The sequence below is a fragment of the Manis javanica genome, chromosome 9 (assembly GCF_040802235.1).
Source record: "Manis javanica isolate MJ-LG chromosome 9, MJ_LKY, whole genome shotgun sequence".
NCBI lineage: Eukaryota > Metazoa > Chordata > Mammalia > Pholidota > Manidae > Manis > Manis javanica.
The window spans coordinates 82,185,491-82,207,883 of NC_133164.1; the positions used below are offsets into that span (position 1 = coordinate 82,185,491).

The 22,393-nt window shown below is 39.4% G+C and overlaps 1 protein-coding gene across 28 annotated transcripts in view; it reads left to right on the forward strand.

Annotated features, from left to right (window-relative positions):
- The window catches only part of EPB41L3 (erythrocyte membrane protein band 4.1 like 3), a 241,908-nt gene that overhangs the window by 129,380 nt on the left and 90,135 nt on the right, over nt 1-22,393 (forward strand). For 27 of the 28 annotated variants that reach the window (XM_073212849.1, XM_073212852.1, XM_073212854.1 and 24 more), the window contains exon 2: nt 21,262-21,464. In XM_073212849.1, the coding sequence (XP_073068950.1) occupies nt 21,262-21,464 (203 nt within the window). The remainder of the gene's footprint in view (nt 1-21,261; nt 21,465-22,393) is intronic. The other variant, XM_073212845.1, reaches the window with a different exon arrangement.

The following is a 22,393-nucleotide window of genomic DNA, read 5'->3' on the forward strand; positions in this document are numbered from 1 at the left end:
TACGGTTCACACCTCATTTTTCACAGATGCAGAATCAGATGTTGGGGAATAGAAAAATATGCTCCAGCATTAAGGGCCAAAGATAGCTTTTTGCTAATAAGTTCTTCCCAGAGATAGAATTGGCCAACAATACAGAGAAAATATGTTATCTCCTTTTCTCTTTTGAATTTAGCAGTGGAATTCTTGAGTATTTTAAACGATGGAGTTGGGCATTTCTATTTTGAAACATATTTACTGATATCTTGTCAATTTTAGGGCCACCATTAAAAACACTTTCAAAGTTGAAACTGATTAAAATTTAGGCTTGTCCATTAGAGGCTTAAAGCCACTGTCTGTAGAAAGTTATAATTGCTGGGAATCAAGAAACAGAGTCAGTCCATTCATCTGTTCTCTAGATGCAACAGCAATAATTTTTATTTTCCAGAAATAAAATGTCAACCTGGGATAGGATCCTGAAAGTTCACACTAGATTAAAAACCTCTTTATGTAAAGGAAGAAACTAATATTGTGAAGTTTATATATATGTATAAAATACATATATTTTAAAGATAACTAGTAGGGAAAGTAGTCTTTATACAAGTTATAATTTTATAGAATTTTAGTGTTTGACTTACGTTAAGTAAGATAGATGAGTAAGTACCTAGATGAGTAAGGTAGCATGCAGCGATGTGGAATTACAGATGATCATATAAAACAATAACTTTTAAAAGTTGTCCAGTTCTGAAATTAGAATGAGGGTTAAGAGCAGATTTGTTGGTGTACCCAAATGCAGGACTTGTTTGGAAGAAAGAGCTCTGTTAGGAGCAGAAACTCAGTTCTTGGCTCCTTGCTTAGTGTTAAGTGACCTTGGCAATTTATGCACTAACCTCTCTGTGCCCGGCTGTCCTGGGGGGGGTGGGTTACAGCACTGCAGGGCCTTGGGGGGTGAGTCTGAGTGAAAGAACGTAAGGGAGGTGCTGAGCACCACACATCTGTGGCTATCTGTGAACAACTTCCTTGATTTTTTTACTTTATCAAACACCGTACCTTAATTTAAAATAATAATAAAGGCACAAAATGTTTGTGAGAAATTATGTCAGCCCTCGAACTCATCAAGAGCCTATGCATTGTAGAAAATGAACTCTACTTTTAGGAAACCATAAGGCAATATTTTATAATATTTGTGGAGTGTTTTAGTTAAGAAGCAGATTTGCTGTGTTTGAGTTATGGTCTACACATTGAGGGCATAATGGCAGTTTCTTCCTTAGAAAGAGTGATTTGTGGTTAACAGAAAATTGGAGAGAATAGTTGCCATATTTAGCTTTATCTGTTACATTTTCAAGGATTTAGTTTGACATAGGGCTAAACAGTGCTGTTTCTTGTGTATTTCATTGGTACTCTGAAATTTACAATTTGATTTAATTTTTTCCTTAAAACCTCAAGAACACTCTGGGAATGCCTTTGGCTAAGGGAAATGAAGTCACAGGGAAATTCTGAACTCTATTTCAATGATAGGGAACACTGATGAACTGCTATTAAGAAACTGAATTCAAGTATTCATATTAACTCCTGAAAATAAATACATATATTTGGCAATTTCCTTTCCCAGGAACAGCTCTTTGAAGTACTTCTGGTGTATATGAAATAATGCATTAAAATGCTTGTCAGAGGGGAAAAAATGTAAATATGTTATGGGAAAACACCGCCCTCTGCTTTTGTAAGGTGGTTTGAAGTCCTACCCAGGGGCATTATAGGATTCCTGTGTGGTCAATTTAGAAATGTAAATAAAACCTTTTATAGCACCAGCAGGATTCCTGTGTCGACCCTGTAGAAACTACGCCAGTACCTATTCATGTTCCTGTTAATGACAGCATCTCAGCAGTAATCATGGTGAACTTCATCTAGACAAAAATTCTCTGCCAGATAATGTGAGAAATGAGCCTGTAGGTACATAGGCTTAGGCTGAGCCATTAGTGAGGTTCTCAGATGAAGTCTAGAAACACACTTGGCCAAAAGCCAAAGCTTCTCATGGTATTCTGTTTGTTTTTTTGGGAAGACTAGAGCTGTCACTGAGACCACACGAATACATTCACTATCAATAAAACCAGGCATCGCTTCTCTCCTGAATGAGATGTTTTTAAACAGGATCGCTGATGGCCTCCAGTTCACCGATTTCCAGTGCTAAAGGCGATGGAGCCCCACCCAGAAGTGTAATTATTGAAACTGGACATCTGTTTGTTGGTCAGCTCCCTGCCTGTTGGAGGATGCATGATTTGCAGTCTTTTCACCTCTGTGGATCTCTTTTTATAAAAGACCTAACATTTAGAGGAGCTTTTGCCTGCCGGCTCAGTCCATGCACCCTGTCTTCCCCGAGATCCGTTGGAGCCTGCAGCAGCGCCCACCTGAAGGATGCCTTCCTTTCCTCTCCTGCTGCCGCGCTTCAGCTTTCGCTCTCACCCGGGCTGCTGCTCTAGCCTGCAAAACTGCTCTCTCTGCTCTCTCCCTTGCTCCTTCACTCAGAAGCCGTAGTGGTCTTTTAAAAGCTTCTCTAAGACCCTATCATTCCTCACCCTAAAATGTTCTAGTGCGTGTAAAATAAAATCCAGCTTCATAAACTGGCTCACCAAGACTCACAGGATCTGACCCCCACCCACATCTGCTTCATCATGTGCCGTCTTCCCTGCTAGCTCGACCGTCTTTTCGTTCCTTGACCACTCCCAGCTCATTTGGCCCGTAGGTCCTGGGCACCAGTCTTCCTGGAAGGCATTGTCCAGCTCCTGTATCTTCACCTGGCAGATTCATCTCGATGGGAACATCTGCGTTACCATCCATCCCCTCCTTGGAGAAGCCCTCCCCAGCCAGTCAGTGGAAGCAGGCCAGCCATCTACTTCAGACTGCATCTCTCCATAGCTGACATTTTTTCTTTTTTCTCCTTCACTTAGAAAGCAGGCTCCCCTAGAGCAGAGACCCATTTGTCTTTATCTGATGTCTCGCCAGGCTTCAGAACACCTATTCAGGAAATGTTTGTGGAAGGAATGTATATCAGTGAATGAAGAAATGCTGTCGCTGGTATTTTTAATCCTAACTGATAAATTTCTGGCCGAAGTAGAGGCACATGGTTAGCGTGTGCAGCTCTGGCACGGCAGTGAAAGTACACTTTCCTTCCAAATAGCAAACAAAAGTGCACATCCCTAGGTGCTCTTCCCCAGTCTCCAGAATTCAGGAAACCCTAGTTTGAGAACTTCCCTGCTCTTATCAGAGTGATTGTGATGCAGACATCCTAGAACAGACCTGAAGTGGTTTTCTGCCACTCTCGGTATAGATTTAATTTGTGAGTAGTTTTGTCCCTGCAGGAACCCTGCCTCTCCTACTGTTTGCACTGTCACTGACCCCAAAAGCCTTCCATAACACAACCCCCTGCATCCAGAGAGGGAGCCAGGTGCTATCTGGGTTTATGGAAGGGCATTTAGGGGGATTGTGGGAACAACCAAATATTCTTGGTATTTCAAAGGTATATGCAATGTACTACTCTGATAGTTGGCACCAGTTGGATCTGGAATTAGGGATATTATGTTAATGAGGTAAACACTTACATAATCATAATCACCGTATCTATCTGGCTTCTAAACTACCTGTGTTAATTTTTCTGCTCACAGATAGATCTCAACATTTTTTATTTTAAAAAGAAAAGCTAAAGACTTAGTAAAAATAAACCAATGTGCTAAGTAAACTAAGAGTGTTTCCTTCAGCCTTTTCAGATTATCTGGGTAAGTACTGCCTCAGTGCAGTAAAACCCCTTAATGGGCTCAGTTAATGAGCCTTCAGCTGCCCAAGCAGTGGTGAGGGGCTTGGCCTTCTTGGCGTGCTGGCGATGGCCTGGCCTAGTTGATTTATACCCTTGGGGCTGGTCAGTAAGATCAGGATCTGTCTTATCTTACAGGACAAAGTTTCCTCAGTGTTCATGCTGTTAATACAGCCATGTCTCTGGCTCTCAGGAATCCTAGAATTTCAGAATTTAGAAAGAAAAGGAAGGCAAATTCCATTGAGGTCACAGGGCATGTGGTGGGGTTGAGGCTGGTCTGTGCCCTCCTGTCCTGTCAGGGGGCCTCTCCTGCACTTTTATTTATCCCTGTTTCCCTTTTATCTTCCTGAAGTAGCCTATGATTCCTATGTGCATCTAAATCTTAAAGCTAGTCATTTAACTTGGGACTGAAGGTTAGTGATTATTTTTCCATCAAACAAGGATTATTTTGTGTGAAGTGCTTTCCACCCCACGTTGGAAAGCCCCTCCTCTAGACTTACTTCTAAGACCCTGGATATTGTGGCTGGTTTGCCTCCCAGGGTCATTTGTCAGAATGTATATTCCTTGATGCAGGGGACTGTGGACTTTTTTACTTTTATTCTTTAGTCCTGTTTTTTTTTTTTTTAATTCCCAACACTGAATTGTATATGTACAATGCTATTAGGAAGTTTTGTCTCCATATTAATAGATCTTGGTAATCCCCTGCAGGTTTACAGTGGTCATTGTGACAGTGATTTTTGAATTATTATGTCATCTTCATAAAAATTCCAGTGTCCTGCTTTTTTTATAAAGCCAGTTAAATCCATAGGAGCTGATATTTTGGCTTAAAGATTTGAACCAAGTATAGCTGAAAGGATTGTTTGAAAAAAATAGCTATCAGAATTGTCCCAGCTTCTGGTCATAAACACTGAGAGTGTCAACTCTTTATTGTCAAGTTTATGAAGATATTTCATAATGACCAGTCCTGAATTTCACTGTTTGTGCTCTGAGGAGTAACTTGTCCACTGCTGCCCCATTGAAGCTCCTCTAAGTCTATTATTTGGTCGATGTTGAGCCAAACAGTCAGTCCAGCTGACTCCTTGTGATGTTAGGCTTCTTGTGGCTGCCAGAGTGGCCTCTGTGTAATGCATGAAGTCTCCTTAGTGAATACCAGATGGCCTTGCAGGACCCGCCTCTGCCTGGTGGGTCTTCTCACCTCTTGTCTCTCCTCACACTCCGTGTATGTTCCAGCCACAACAGACCACAAGTAAGTGCAACTGATTTTTCCTTCTGTTCTGCCCTTGCCTGATTGGTTACCTATGTCTAGAATTTTCTCCTGTCTTCCATCTTTAAACACAATCAATATGAAATGGACAGGTGTGATGAGTTGGGGGTCAGGGCCAAGAGTCAGGAGGTGTTATCTTGATTCCCAGCAGGATAGCTGGACAGACAGAAGACCACCTATGAAATGGGGTTGGATGCAGTCCCCAAACTGGGCTGGGAGGGAATGGGACCAAAAGTTTGGTGGAGGAGGTTCATTTTTTGGTGCCTGTGAGATATTCAGGTGGGAGAGGTGAGAATTAGAGTCATATATATGGATCTACATCTCAGCATCCTGTATTTTGGGATTGTCATTATATTTGTAATGAAGCAGAGTTGCTCTCCAAGGAAGAGGGTGTAGGGAGTGTGACCGATTCCTAAGGAGCTACAGAGTTAGAAGCTGGGTGTGAGAAATAGAATTTGAAGAGGTAAATGGAAATGAGAAAGAGTAGCCAGAAAATCAAGTGTCAAAAACAGAGAGAATGCAAAGATGAGAAGGGATGTCATATAGGACTTACTGGCCTAAAGGGATGTCCTTGGTGACCTTAGTAAGGTTTACTAGAGTAATGGGGAATACAGTTGACCCGTGAGCAACATGAGTTCTGTGTGGATCCACTTATATGTTTGGTTTTTTCACTAAATGTATGGAAATTTTTTTGGAGATTGGTGACAAGTTGAAAGAACTTTTTCTCTAACTTTATTGTAAGAACATGGTATGTAATACATACAACATACAAAATATGTGTCAGTGACTGTTTATGTTATTGGTGAGGCTTCCGGTCAACAGTAAGCTAATAGTTAGGATTTGGGGGAGTCAGAAGTTATGCTGATTTTTGCCTCTACTCCCTGTGTTGTTCAGGAGTCCGCTGTACTCTGAAGAGTGGGAGGGAGGACATAGTGGCAGCACAGGAAGAACATTCTTTCCAGAAGCATGACTGTAAATAGTAGTGAAGAGGCAGAGCTGCACTGAGGGGTAGAGATGGGTTTATAGAGGAACAGAATGTGAGACTGAGAGCAGGTCAATTTGGTTTCTTGTGACTTTTGCGGTGATGGTTAGGTTTTTTTCTTCTTTTAATGGAAATAGGAAGAATCCAGTAGAGAGGTCAGCGGATATTATTGTCTTTTAATTTGCCTGAAATTGGTGGCTTTTAGTGTACTGCTGGATGGCATTCAGTATTCACAAATAATTAAACTGTGTATATGTAGGTCTACTAGCCTCTATTCTGTAAATTTATATTTGAACTATAAAAGGAAAAAGAAAAGGCTTGTTTTAAAAAAATGTGTCCATTGTAGTCCTATATCCCTGTAGGCAGGTCAGTAGTATGAAGGATTTTTCTTTTTTTTTCTTTTTTTTATAATTCATTTTATTATCATTAATCTACAATTACATGAAGAACATTATGGTTACTAGACTCCCTCCTTCACCAAGTCCCACCCCCCACTAACCCCATTACAGTCACTGTCCATCAGTGTAGTAAGATGCTGTAGAATCACTACTTGTCTTCTCTGTGTTGCACATCCCTCCCTATGCCCCCGCCACATTATACATGCTAATTGTAATGCCCCCTTTCTTTTTCCTGCCCTTATCCCTCCCTTCCCACCCCTCCTGCCCAGTCTCTTTCCCTTTGGTAACTGTTAGTTCATTCTTCGGCTCTGTGATTCTGCTGCTGTTTTGTTCCTTCAGTTTTTCTTTGTTCTTATACTTCACATATGAGTCAAATCATTTGGTACTTGTCTTTCTCCCCCTGGCCTATTTCACTGAGCATAATACCCTCTAGCTCCATCCATGTTGTTGCAAATGGTAGGATATGTTTTCTTCTTGTGGCTGAATAATATTCCATTGTGCATATGTACCACATCTTCTTTATCCATTCATCTACTGATGGACACTTAGGTTGCTTCCATTTCTTGACTATTGTAAATAGTGCTGCGGTAAACATAGGGGTGCATCTGTCTTTTACAAACTGGAGTGCTGCATTCTTAGGGTAAATTCCTAGAAGTGGAATTCCTGGGTCAAATGGTATTTCTATTTTGAGCTTTTTGAGGAACCTCCATACTGCTTTCCACAATGGTTGAACTAATTTACATTCCCACCAGCAGTGTAGGAGGGTTCCCCTTTCTCCACAACCTTGCCAACATTAGTTGTTGTTTGTCTTTTGGATGGTGGCAATCCTTACTGGTGTGAGGTGATATCTCATTATGGTTTTAATTTGCATTTCTCTGATGACAAGTGATGTGGAGCATCTTTTCATGTGTCTTTTGGCCATCTGAATTTCTTCTTTGGAGAACTGTCTGTTCAGCTCCTCTGCCCATTTTTTTTTTTTTTGAGAGGGCATCTCTCATATTTATTGATCATACGGTTGTTAACAACAATAAAATTCTGTATACGGGACTCAATGCACAATCATTAATCAACCCCAAGCCTAATTCTCAACAGTCTCCAATCTTCTGAAGCATAATGAACAAGTTTTTACATGGTGAACAAGTTCTTACAGAGTGAATAAGTTCTTACATGGTGAACAGTGCAAGGGCAGTTATCACAGAAACTTTCAGTTTTGATCATGCATCGTGAACTATAAACAATCAGGTCAATTATGATTATTTGATTTTTATACTTGATTTATATGTGAATCCCACATTTCTCCCTTATTATTATTATTATTTTTATTTTTAATAAAATGCTGAAGTGGTAGGTAGATGCAAGATAAAGGTAGAAAACATAGGTCAGTGCTGTAAGAGGGCAAATGTAGATGATCAGGTGTGTGCCTATACACTAAGTATTAATCCAAGCTAGACAAGGGCAACAAAACATCCACAGATACAGAAGATTTCTCTCAAAACAGGGGAGGTGAGGTTCTAAGCCTCACCTCTGTTGATCCCCACTTTCTCACCTGATGGCCCCCCTGCGACTGTGCCTGTCTTAGGTTGTTCCTCTCTTGAGGAATCTTACCCATCTCTGGCTAACCAGTCATCTTCCGGGGCCATACAGGGAAATGTAAAGTTGGTAAGTGAGAGAGAAGCAATATTGTTTGAAAAGGTTAGCTTTTTACTTCTTTGCAGATTTATGCCCTGTGGCTTCTAAGCCCAGCATTTGTCTTGAGGTATCTTTACCACTTGTAAGAATTATGATACTCGATAATTTTGATATGAGGCATGAATTCTACCTAGGAGTTGTAAGTATGAAGGAAGAAGAGAAGCTATAGAAGTAGCAGATGGAAGAAAACATGGGAAGATTGATTATTTCTTTGACATATCTTCTTGTACTGTAACATAAGCGTGTATAGGTTTTAAATTACTAACTAAATTGTGTACACATATTAACATAATAGGAATACAGCTACATAACCAAAGCAGACCTACAATTACCAGCCATATCCAGTGAAACCAAGAAAACCAGTTAGGCACCCTAGGCATTTGTGAAAACTTATCAATGATATGATGGATATTGTCTAACTGAATTTGAATATTTTGGGAAAAATCAGACAAATTAAAACAACACATTCCTGGGAACCATTCACATCCCATGTGTTCTTTTAACAGTAGATAGTCTATAGTCGTAAGATTTTGGAGTGCTGCAACTTGCACTTCTCCTAATTCTTGGTTGAGTTCTGACAGTATAGATCCAGTCAAATTTGTTGTTTTACTGTACTCACAGGCCAGCTTAGATATCTCCTTCTTCATTCCCATGGCAAGTCCAGGAACCAGTGGGATGAATGCAGCTACAACTGCAACAGCACCAGGATCTTTGTTAAAGTTTTTTGATGATCATCTTCTGGAATGACTCTTCCAGAGAATGTTGATGTTGGAAGTTCTTCTTCATATTGCATCTTAATTCGTTTTCTGCGTAGCCAAATTAGGCTTTGTTCCTCTGTATAAACACAAACCCTTTGCCCATACTTTGATATGCCCTTTATACCATTGTGAAGAACTGATTGGAGATCACCACACATGAACTGCTTTTTTTTTATATTAAGAGAAAGGAATATTATCAGAAAAATGTACTTCCATAGCTGATCATCTGACACCGTTTGAAAGATCAAAATTAAGGATATGTAAAGCATGCATTAATCGTTGATTTGCAGTTAGTTTTATCCTATCGGAGTAATCCCCCTTTTCTTTCTTTTTTTTTTTTTGTTATCATTAATCTACAATTACATGAAGAACATTATGTTTACTAGGCTCTCCCCTATACCAGGTCCCCCCCACAAACCCCCTTACAGTCACTGTCCATCAGCATAGCAAAATGTTGTATAACCACTAGTCTTCTCTGTGTTGTACAGCCCTCCCCTTTCTCCCACCCCCTCCATTATGCATGCTAATCATAATACCCCCTTTCTTCTTTCCCCACCCTTATCCCTCCCTAGCCACCCATCCTCCCCAGTCCCTTTCCCTTTGGTAACTGTTAGTCCATTCTTGAGTTCTGTGATTCTACTGCTGTTTTGTTCCTTCAGTTTTTTCCTTTGTTCTTATACTCCACAGATGAGTGAAATCATTTGGTATTTCTCTTTCTCCATTTGGCTTATTTCACTGAGCATAATACCCTCTAGCTCCATCCATGTTGTTGCAAATGGTAGGATTTGTTTTCTTCTTATGGCTGAATAATATTCCATTGTGTATATGTACCACATCTTCTTTATCCTTCATCTACTGATGGACACTTAGGTTGCTTCCATTTCCTGGCTATTGTAAATAGTGCTGCGATAAACATAGGGGTGCATCTGCCTTTTTCAAACTGGAGTTCTGCATCCTTAGGGTAAATTCCTAGAAGTGGAATTCCTGGGTCAAATGGTAAGTCTATTTTGAGCATTTTGAGGAACCTCCATACTGCTTTCCACAATGGTTGAACTAATTTACATTCCCACCACCAGTGTAGGAGGGTTCCCCTTTCTCCACAACCTCGCCAACATTTGTTGTTCTTTGTCTTTTGGATGGTAGCCATCCTGAGTGGTGTGAGGTGATACCTCATTGTGGTTTTAATTTGCATTTCTCTGATAATTAGCGATGTGGAACTTCTTTTCATGTGTCTGTTGGCCATCTGTATTTCTTTTTTGGAGAACTGTCTGTTCAGTTCCTCTGCCCATTTTTTAATTGGATTATTTGTTTTTTGTTTGTTGAGGTGGGTGAGCTCTTTATATATTTTGGATGTCAACCCTTTATCTGATCTGTCATTTATGAATATATTCTCCCATACTATAGGGTACCTTTTTTTTCTATTGATGGTGTCCTTCACTGTACAGAAGCTTTTCATCTTGATGTAGTCCCACTTGTTCATTTTTGCTTTCGTTTCCCTTGCCTGGGGAGATATGTTCATGAAGAAGTTACTCATGTTTATGTCCAAGAGATTTTTGCCTATGTTTTTTTCTAAGAGTTTTATGGTTTCATGACTTACATTCAGGTGTTTGATCCATTTCAAATTTACTTTTGTGTGTGGGGTTAGACAGTGATCCAGTTTCATTCTCTTACATGTAGCTGTCCAGTTTTGCCAGCACCATCTGTTGAAGTGGCTGTCATTTCCCCATTGTATGTCCATGGCTCCTTTATCATATATTAGTTGACCATATATGTTTGGGTTAATATCTGGTGTCTCTAATCTGTTCCACTGGTCTGTGGCTCTGTTCTTGTGCCAGTACCAAACTGTCTTGATTACTGTGGCTTTGTAGTAGAGCTTGAAGTTGGGGAGCGAGATCCCCCCAACTTTATTCTTCCTTCTCAGGATTGCTTTGGCTATTAGGTGTGTTTGGTGTTTCCATATGAATTTTTGAACTACCCGTTCCAGTTCATTGAAGAATGTTGTTGGTAATTTGATAGGGAATCCGTCAAATCTGTATATTGCTTTGGGCAGGATGGCCATTTTGACTATATTAATTCTTCCTAGCCAAGAGCATGTGATGAGTTTCCATTTGTTAGTGTCCTCTTTTAATTTCTCTTAAGAGTGTCTTATAGTTTTCAGGGTATAGGTCTTTCACTTCCTTGGTAAGGTTTATTCCTAAGTATTTTATTCTTTTTGATACAATTGTAAATGGAATTGTTTTCCTGATTTCTCTCTGTATTAGTTCATTGTTAGTGTATAGGAAAGCCACAGATTTCTGTGTGTTAGTTTTGTATCCTGCCACTTTGCTGTATTCCTATATCTGTTCTAGTAGTTTTGCAGTGGAGTCTTTATGGTTTTTTATGTACAATATTATGTCATCTGCAAATAGTGACAGTCTTAACTTCTTCTTTACAAATTTGGATTCCTTGTATTTCTTTGTTTTGTTTAATTGCAGTGGCTACGACCTCCAGTACTATGTTGAATAACAGTGGGGAGAATGGGCATCCCTGTCTTATTCCTGATCTCAGAGGAAAAGCTTTCATCTTCTCGCTGTTTAGTATGATGTTGGCTGTGGGTTTACCATATATGGCCTTTATTATGTTGAGGTACTTGCCCTCTATACCCATTTTGTTGAGAGTTTTTGTCATGAATCGATGTTGAATTTTGTCGAATGCTTTTTCAGCATCTATGGAGATGATTGTGTGGTTTTTGTCCTTCTTTTTGTTTATGTGGTGGATGATGTTGATGGATTTTCTGATGTTATACCCTCCTTGCATCCCTGGGATGAATCCCACTTGGTCATGGTGTATGATCCTTTTGATGTATTTTTGAATATGGTTTGCTAATATTTTGTTGAGTATTTTTGCATCTATGTTCATCAGGGATATTGGTCTGTAATTTTCTTTTTTGGTGGGATCTTTGCCTCGTTTTGGTATTAGGGTGATGTTGGCTTCATAGAATGAGTTTGCGAGTATTCCCTCCTCTTCAAGTTTTTGGAAAACTTTAAGGATAATGGGTATTATATCTTCTCTGTATGTCTGATAAAATTCCAAGGTAAATCCGTCTGGCCCACGGGTTTTGTTCCTGGGTAGTTTTTTGATTACTGCTTCAATTTCTTTGCTCATAATTGGTTTGTTCAGATTTTCTGTTTCTTCATTGGTCAGTCTTGGAAGGTTGTATTTTTCTAAGAAGTTGTCCATTTTTTCTAGGTTTTCCAGCTTCTTAGCATAAAGGTTTTCATAGTAGTCTCTAATAATTCTTTGTATTTCTGTTGGGTCCGTCATGATGTTTCCGTTCTCTTTTCTGATTCTGTTGATGTGTGTTGATTCTCTTTTTCTCTTAATAAGTCTGGCTAGAGTCTTATCTATTTTGTTTATTTTCTCAAAGAACCAGCTCTTGGTTTCATTGATTTTTTTCTATTGTTTTATTCTTCTCAATTTTATTTACTTCTTCTCTGATCATTATTATGTCCCTCCTTCTGCAGACTTTAGGCCTCATTTGTTCTTCTTTTTCCAATTTTGATAATAGTGATGTTAGATTATTCATTTGGGTTTGTTCTTCCTTCTTTAAATATGCCTGGATTGCTATGTACTTTCCTCTTAAGACTGCTTTCGCTGCACCCCACAGAAGTTAGGGCTTTGTGTTGTTGCTGTCATTTATTCCCATATATTACTGGATCTCCATTTTAATTTGGTCATTGATCCATTGACTATTTAGTAGCGTGTTCTTAAGCCTCCATGTGTTTGTGAGCCTTTTTGCTTTCTTTGTACAATTTATTTCTAGTTTTATACCTTTGTGGTCTGAAAAGTTGGTTGGTAGGATTTCAATCTTTTTTAATTTACTGAGGCTCTTTTTGTGGCCTAGTATGTGGTCTATTCTGGAGAATGTTCCATGTGCACTTGAGAATAATGTGTATCCTGTTTCTTTTGGATGTAGAATTCTGTAGATGTCTATTACGTCCATCTGTTCTAATGTGTTGTTCAGTCCCTCTGTGTCCTTACTTATTTTCTGTCTGGTGGATCTGTCCTTTGGAATGAATGGTGTGTTGAAGTCTCCCAAAATGCATGCATTACATTCTATTTCCTCCTTTAATTCTGTTAGTATTTGTTTCACATATGCTGGTGCACCTGTGCTGGGTGCATGTATATTTATATTGGTTATATCCTCTTGTTGGACCGAGCTCTTTATCATTATGTAATGTCCTTCTTTGTTTCTTGTTACTTTCTTTGTTTCGAAGTCTATTTTGTCTGTTACTAGTACTGCATCACCTGCTTTTTCTCCCTATTGTTTTCATGAAATATCTTTTTCCATCCCTTGACTTTTAGTCTGTGCATGTCTTTGGGTTTGAGGTGAGTCTCTTAGAAGCAGCATATAGATGGTCTTGTTTTTTTATCCATTCAGTGACTCTATATCTTTTGATTGGTTCATTCAGTCCATTTACATTTAGGGTGATTATCGATAGGTATGTACTTATTGCCACTTCAGGCTTTAGATTCGTCGTTACCAAAGGTTCCAGTTTACTTTCCTTACTATCTAAGAGTCTAACTTAACTCACTTAGTATGCTGTTACAAATACAATCTAAAGGTTCTTTTCTATTTCTCCTTTTTCTTCCTCCCTCATTCTTTATATATTAGGTATCAAATTCTGTACTTTTTGTCTATCCCTTGATTGACATTGGGGATTGTCAGTTTAATTTTGCATTTCCCTCGCAATCAGCTGCACCACCCTCCCTACCGTGGTTTTACTACCTCTGGTGACAGCTATTCAACCTTAGGAACACTTCCATCTGTAGCAGTCCCTCCAAAATAGACTGTAGAGATGGTTTGTGGGAGGTAAATTCTCTCAGCTTTTGCTCATCTGGAAATTGTTTAATCCCTCCTTCAAATTTAAATGATAATCTTGCCAGATAATCTTGGTTCCAGGCCCTTCTGCTTCATGGCATTAAATACATCATGCCACTCCCTTCTGGCCTGTAAGGTTTCTGCTGAGAAGTCTGATGTTATCCTGATGGGCTTTCCTTTGTATGTGATCTTATTTCTGCCTCTGGCTTCTTTTAACTGTCTGTCCTTATCCTTGATCTTTCCCATTTTAATTACTATGTGTCTTGGTGTTGTCTTCCTTGGGTCCCTTGTGTAGGGGGATCTGTGGATCTCCATGGCCTGAGAGACTATCTCCTTCCCAGGATTGGGGAAGTTTTCAGCAACTACCTCCTCAAAGACACTTTCTATCCCTTTCTCTCTCTCTTCTTCTTCTTCTGGTATCCCTATAATACAAATATTGTTCCACTTGGATTGGTCACACAGTTCTCTCAATATTCTTTCATTTTTAGAGATCCTTTTTTCTCTGTGCCTCAGTTTCTTTGTATTCCTCTTCTCTAGTTTCTATTTCATTTATTGTCTCCGCCACCATATCCAACCTACTTTTAATACCCTCCCTCGTGCTCTTCAATGATTGGATCTCCAACCTGAATTCATTCCTGAGTTCTTGGATGTCTTTCCATACCTCCATTAGGATGTTGATGATTTTTATTTTGAACTCCCTTTCAGGAAGAGTCACGAGGTCCATATCATTTAAATCTTTCTCGGGAGTTGTATTTATAATTTTACTCTGGACAAGGTTCCTTTGGTGTTTCATGTTTGTATATGGTGCCCTCTAGTGTCCAGAAGCTCTATTCTGGAGCTGCTCATCCCCTGAAGCAGTGTCGGGGTTCACAGGGGAGCGGTACTGGTGCTTGGGGGGAGGATAGAGCTGTTCCCCGCCGCCTGGCTGCTGTGCCTGTCTCCACTGCCTGAGCCAGTGGGCTGTTCACACAGGTATGTTTTTGTCCCAGAGCAGCAGGATATGGATCCCTGCTTTCCACAGCAGCTGGAATCCCAGGGTCACCAGGAACTCTGCCTGTATTAACTTTCCAACCCAGTAGTCATGCTAGTCTCATGATAGCACCATGAAATGTAGGTTTGTGCTCCCAGAGCAGATCTCCGGAGCTAGGTATTCAGCAGTCCCAAGCCTTCCACTCCCTCCCTGCTCCATTTCTCTTCCTCCTGCCAGTGAGCTGGGGTGGGGGAGGGGCTCGGGTCCTGCGAAGCCACAGCTCTGGTACATTACCCCGTTCGGTGAGGTCTGCCCTTTTCTCCAGGTGTGTGCAGTCCGGTGCCATCCTCTTTCCTGCTGCTCTCTCAGGATTAGTTGCACCAACTATATTTTCTAATTATATCCAGTTTTAGGAGGAAGCCTCTGTCTCTCCTCTCATGCTCCCATCTTTAATCCATCTCAGGATTTTTCTTTTATGAAGTGCTTTGTTATTCCACAGGAATCCTGCTTTATACCTAAATGACAGAGATTTACATTAAGCATTTTCCTCCAGTAATTTCTAGGTTTGTATTTTTTAATAAAATACCACTAAATCTTCATATCAGCAAGAGAAGTAGGTAAATTTGAATAGAGAAAGCTAATTTGGCAGTCATTTAGTTAGGAGACAGAGATAAGAGATGCTGTTCTAAAAGTGGAAAAGAGGAGGGTAAACTGTCTTTTTTTGTTTACAGAATAAAAAAGTAGAGCTGAAAATGGACAAAGGCTGAAACGCCTGGCCATTACCATTTTCACAGGTGGAAATAGTTGGGAATTGGGACTATGACTTCATTTCACCTGCCCAATGCCTCCTTTGAAGCTCATTGCCATTTCTTTTGGTAGTCATGTACCTAAGATATCGCTGAAAGAAGATAATGAAATACAGTTGTGTTTCTTAAAAAGACAAACTACTTCTCTTGCCATCACCCTGGATTGCCTAATGAATGTCCTTGCACCAACTTCGAGAATTGGGAGTGTCTAGGAATCCAAACCTTTTTAGCTTAAGCAACACACAATAAGGTTTAATAAGGTACATTTAATATAAGAAAAGACACAGTTTGAGCCAAAGCTAAGCGTAAGCATTTTGTGTTGTTTTCTGTTTGTGATTGTAAGTGATGGTGTTTATTTCCAATAACTCAAATAATCAATAGTTACTTTTAGTGGAGGAGAGAAAGGAACATTGGAAAGCGATAATCTTTCGTGAGTTGAAAAGGGAAATGTACAATCCTAAGTGGCAGAGGTCATCCAAGAAATCAAGGAACTAGTGTGAGAAAAAGAAAAACCAAAACAATGTAAATATAAAATATAATTTTAAAAAATGTTTTGGCATTTGGGAATAAGATTGGAGATACACTATAAAATTATGAAAATAATGAGTTAAAATTAGAAGTACTGTACTTATATGCTTCTGACTTTGACAATTAAGAATCAGTTTATTGCTTGTCTGTGTTGGCATGTGGGTAGGGAAGAAAGATATTACGTTTTGAAATTGAATTTATTGATCTAGGCTGTCAGTATTGTTTATTCACAGGTACAGTGTGAACTTATGGCCTTTCAGATATGTGGAATTAATTATTGATTATATTGAGATTCCAGAGTTAAACAGCCTTTCATTGTTCAGGTTTATTGCTTCATTATCTCTCAACAGCAATAAAAGTTTTATTGTATTAAAATTAGACAAAAAAAGCAATATTTCCATTCATTGAATTAGGCATACAGTGCCAGAAAAAATTTATCTAGGAAAGATTTGACAAGAACATAGGATTTTATTTGCAGTTTGAAGTTCTGTGATTTATGTGATATGTGACAGGTATATTCATACTTTGAAAATAATTGTAGGTTATTTATTATTTAGATAATTGATAGGTGGTTGCTGGGCTCCATCCCTTTTGCCATTTTTATTTAGCTTTTGTAACTGATTCTCTGCCTTAGGGATAACTCATGGATTTAAAGGCAAATGCAAACATAAAATGGTTTCACAACCAGAATAATAACTCCAAAACTCAAAATTAGGAGATCACTTTACTGATTTGTTCCCTTCTATTTCATGTAGTGAGTCCAGGGGCTCATATCATGTGTTTAGAAAGATTCCTGTTTTAACATACTTTACATTTTAAAATTTAGAGGATATTGATGGTAGATGAATGACTACAATTACATTTGTGTAAAAAGTGAGGACGTTGAAAGATGAGGGAAGGTAACAAACTCACTGCCTTAAGCTGAAAATTCTTGGCAGAATCTCCACGTCCGCTGCCTTTTGCTCCCCCTCCCCACTCTCCCCTCCCATTAACCCTGTTCATTGGGTCAGCACTGAACTCTAGTGTGAACCCCTTGTTTTATGGAGGAGGAAGTAAAAGACTAAAAAAGTTTAGCCCCCCAGGATCACACATGGCAACTTATTTGCTGCTGATTTTCTTCATGTATTTTATCTATGAAGATTATTTACAGGTTAACATGAAATGAACTGAAATTTTCATATTTTGAGATATGATTCTGGTTCTACTTCTGTAGAAGTTTTGACATCTAATTATTATGTTATAGCTATTATGTGCTGAAACAGGTAATAACAGAAAATCCTTAATACAATATTCATAGAAAATACAGGATATTGAAGTTACCAACATTTATTTAGTGATATGATTTATATGCAAGAAGTGCCATTTCTGGGAAAGTTAAGCATCTTTTTAAAATATGCTTTTCCTAGTAGTCATTTATTTCTTAAATTTATGATAGTATTTGGTTGCTCTTTTATACAAATTCTCTAAACCACCTACATATTTTCTTTTTGAGTTTTTGGGAAACCCTTTTGTGTACTGGTAAAAGCATTACACCATGATCAGACCAATCATGTCTCTTACCTTGTTGGGAGAGTTCAGTTCTGAAAATTGTAACTGGGTTCTGTTTTCTATAAAACATAGAAATACCTACTCTTTACTCACATGAGAGATTTTACTATGGTTAAGGATTGTAAGGATGATTTATTATACTTTTAAATACATAGATATGACAATAAATGGAGTTCTTTTTATTATTTAGTCACTCATCTAGTTATTGAAATACCTACTATGTTCTCGGTACTATGTTGATACAGGGTATATTGGATATAAAGACTCGAGTCCCACCAATGAATATATGGAGAAGAGGTTGGGAGATGGTTGAATAATCATAAGATTTGATAAATTATTGGGAAGAAACAATAAGCAATAGTTAGAATAACTATGTAAAAAGAGAAAGGCTTTCTCAGCGAATACTTGAAGCATGGGAATTAGCCACTTGAAGAGCAGAAGAAAAAGTGTTCTTGCAGAAAACAGCTTGTTTGAAAACAACCCAGAGGAAGAGACCTGGATGCGGATTAGAAAGTGAACGGAGACCTGTGGCTGGATCATAGTGGGGGACAGTGCCACTGGCGGGAGGGGGTGTTGAGGCCTCGTGCTTGTGCTTGGTAATTAAGAGTTTAGATTTTACTTTCAGCACATTGGGAAGCTATTAGCGTGATCTGACTAGATTTGTGTTTTATAAATATCAGACAGAATAGACAGAGGTGGGCTGGAATAGAGACAGGGAAAAAGTTATCAAAGGAGTCAGGATGGCTTATGTAGTGGCAGGGACCAATTCAAGATATATTTTGGAAATACATATTTTATATATATGTATTTGCAAGACTGAATAGTTTGTAAAACTTTGTTGTGTATATATTAGATAAGGTAAAGTAAAGGAAGGTGTCAGGGTGACCTCTGGAATTCTGGCTGGAAGGAAAGGCATTGCCATTTATTGAGGTGTGAGGAAGATGAGGGGAGGAGGAACAGACTTGGGAGAGAAAATCCAGGGAGGTGTCAGTGAAGAACATCAAGTGGGCAGTTGAATTTTAAAGCTCAGAACCGAGGTTTGGAGTAGAGATGTGAATATGTGAGCTGTTGGCTTCTAAGAAGTATTTAAATCCCTAGGAAAGGATATCATCAGCTGGGGAGAAAATGTAAAGACAAAAGAGGGCCTAGAATTTTCCTTAAATTCCCATATCAAGAGGTTGAATAGGGAGGAACCTGTAAAAGAAAATGAGAAAGAGGAACCAGAGGAGATGAGCAGGAGAGTGTGGTGTGCTCTGAATCCCCAGAGGGAAAAAGGTTGACAAGGACAGTCTTATCCCGTGGGCTGGGGCTGCTAACAGGTCAGAGGAGATGAGAACAGACAAGAGTGGCTGGTCCATTGCTTTGTCCACACGGGCTGCCCCAGTGGAGTCAGTCTGGAGCAGCTGTAGGGAAATGGGATGTAGAAGACAGTAAAGATCAACAAAAATTTTTCTGATAAGTTATGAGTAGAAAGCAGAGAAATATGGTAGTAGCTGATGGAGGGTATAAGATCAAGGGAAGGCTACTTTATTGGGAATCCCTGGCATGTGACAATATTTTGGTAGAATTTTAGTCTATAGATAGTATTATAAGACAGAAGATGATTTCTGCTTTATGTAACAATCCAGAACAGGTAGGCTGTGCTCCATGAGGTCATCCAGGGACCCAGGTGGAGGCTCTGGCATCCTTCTGAACTTGAGGCCTCCATGATTGGGTCTATGGGACTGTGTCAGTCATTATTTTCCAGCCAATTGGAAAGGGAATCTAGAGCAAGTGGCCTTGTCTTTATGGAAATGACCTAAACATTGACTACATTTTCTCTATTGTCTCATTGGTCCAGCCTTAATCACATGGACACAACTCACTGTGGTGTCAAGCTGGATGGAATACTAGTGAACATTGAAAGTTTAATTATTGAAAGGAAGGGGGAGAAAATGGATTCTGGGGGAGTCATTTTCTGTCACAGAATATGAACTCCTTGGGTGAGGTGAAAGGGGCATTACAACATATTTATCTCTTTCTAGACCATGAGCGGTGTTGGACTTACACTGAATACTCAATACAAGTTTAGTGAATTGGTAATTAAAATGAATTCTCCCCCTTCTAAAAGGTAGAATTTGATTTAGGTTCTGAATTACAGTGCCAGCACCTTTTCCCTTCTTCCACTGTTTTTTTCTGTAGACTCAACACTTCCTAGTATAAGCATGCAAAAGCAAATATAATATTTACTTTCAAGATTTGTTTGAAAATCTAAAATGTAATAAAAGAGGAAACAAAATTGTTAGTTTTATTTGGATCACTATCTTGTTCTGTGTTTGGTCTTCATATTTGCACATGCTTTGGGCTGCTGAGCACAAGCCAAGTTGATAATGTCTTTCATTCAACTGACAGAATAAGCTGGTGATGTTAAAAAGTAACTCTAAATAGAAAGCACAGATAGCATTTAGTTTAAAACATAGACTGGTATTTGTATAGTCCCTCTTCTTCAAATTATTAAACATATTCCAATGTATACTATGAAGATAAGAGCTAAATGGTGGCTTTACTATGGAGTTTTATTTGTGTGATTCTATTTTATCCTAATGAATCCTAATGACTGTAGCATTTGCTTGAAGTATTATACCATCCCTTTGCTTGTGATATTTTTACCATCAAATTTGAATTAGGAGGTAAATTGTATAACAGCCTCTTTGTTTTTGAGATATTTACCACATACCTAAGATAAGAAATTACTTAAATGACATGATAACCACTGGTGTAGCATTTTTCTTGCTGCTGGTAGCAAAAACTTATTTTAAACAGTAGAATGCCTATAAGTAGGGGAAAAAGTAATACAGAAATTTAGTTCTTTAGATGTAATCAAGTTCAATTTCCTCATTCAACAGATATAAAAACTGAGGCAAAAAATGCATAAGTTTCTTGACCAGGAAACTATTAGAAGATGGTGGTTATACTTTAGAAGGTCTTTCTGAGGATGTAAGAGCAAATTATCATATATTAAGATAAGTTGGTGGAGTTCTTTACGCGATACCAGACAGAAAAACTCCTCTTTGGCAGAAACGCCATGGCCAGGGCTTGTCCAGGATGGGGCAGAGGAAGCCTCTGTTGTAGTCGTCATTGCTAATGCAAAAGGGGATACCAGAGTCAGGAGAGGTCGAGGGAAAGCATTTGTTCATGGAAGGACACATTCAGGGGTTTGGAGAGGCAGAGCAGAGCCCCTGTGTAGAGAGAGATAAGAGGAAAGGGAATGAGAAAAAATACTTGCTTCCATTATTAATTAGATCATCCTTCCCAGAGATTAAAATACATATCCAGCTGATGTAGCAAACTCATTTTTCTGACATCAAATGTATGTAATTTATGTAATAATTAGGAGACTGATGTCATTTTAATAATCTGTGACAAAATTCCAATAGGAATAAAACCTGTGATATTACAGATCAACTTTCACTTCTAGTTAAATATTCATTTTGACCCATTCAGGGCACCCATCTTTGGGGTAATTTAATGAGTCGTCTGTCAGGTGTGTGCCACTGAATGGTGCTCTGCTTGGTCGCTGCTTCCATCCTTTATATCATGGTTCTCTGCAGCCTTTCCACGTGTAGCATCCTAGCTTTCTTGCCTGGGGAAGGGAATTGCACTGAGTGATGGCACCTTCCGTTTTTTCTGCTTGCAGAACAATCAACCATGACGACTGAATCCGGTTCAGACTCGGAATCCAAACCGGAGCAGGAGGCCGAGCCCCAGGAGGCGGCGGGCCCGCAGGGGCGCGCGGGGGCTCAGCCAGGTCCAGGAACGGAGCCGGGCGGCGAGGAGCAGCGACAGGCCCTGGAGCAGTTCGAGGGCGCGGCGGCGCACAGCACCCCAGTCAGGAAGGAGGTGAGCCGCGCGACCCGTGCGGCCGTCTGCTTCGCTACACCTGCCAGCTTCCGCCAGAAGCATGTTTATCGGGCTTCCCCAGATCTTCTCTGACCTTGGTCTGGTAGCCCCGGAGGGAACTATGAGGGGTCACAGCTTCACCCCTTCTGGCCAGGCAGATGAAAATTTATGCTGTTTTAAAGCTCTCAGTGAATGACATTCCACAGTTTGCTTGGTAACTCCTTCATTTGATTAAAGCACTTGAACTCACAGGGAAATCTGGACTGCAGGTTATCGGTTTTATCTGGGTTTGCAGGAAGAAGAGATACCACACTCCTGGTTTTAATTATGCTCCTGATTTTTCTTCAAGCCTAGAGGTTCAAGCTATTTTGATATTTCCCAGCGGTCCCTCTGACCCTAATGTGGCCAGCTGCTTTTAGTGGATATTCAAGTGGGTCTCTTTCCCTCTTCTACATGTTCATTTTCAACTCTATTCCCTAGATGTGCTTAAGTTGACACATGCAGGGCAAATACTTATTTTTAAAGTTTTCATACAGAATACAAAGTGTACTGTCTACCTGGGTCTTGAATGAATCCATATTTAAAACTTCAAACCTGGAATTAACATGTTTTAGAGGACCAACTCATGTGGTAAGGAAATCTGGGAGTCCCTGCAAATGACTGACCTTTTACAGTGTGGAAGTGTATGTGTTGAGCTAGAAATTCTAGAAGATGTTGAGAGAAGAGATAAGAAATCAGCATGTTAGTCAAATTCTTTGGAAGGTACTACACAGTATTATTACACTAAACTATGTTTACAAGCTTATTGTTTTATTTCTTTTGCCATGGCATTCCCTATTATTTTCATGCTTTATAAATAGACTCTGCTCTGTCTGATCTAATCATTTTTGTGATGGGCAGCTGGGGTTTATCCTTCCAGCCTGTTAAAT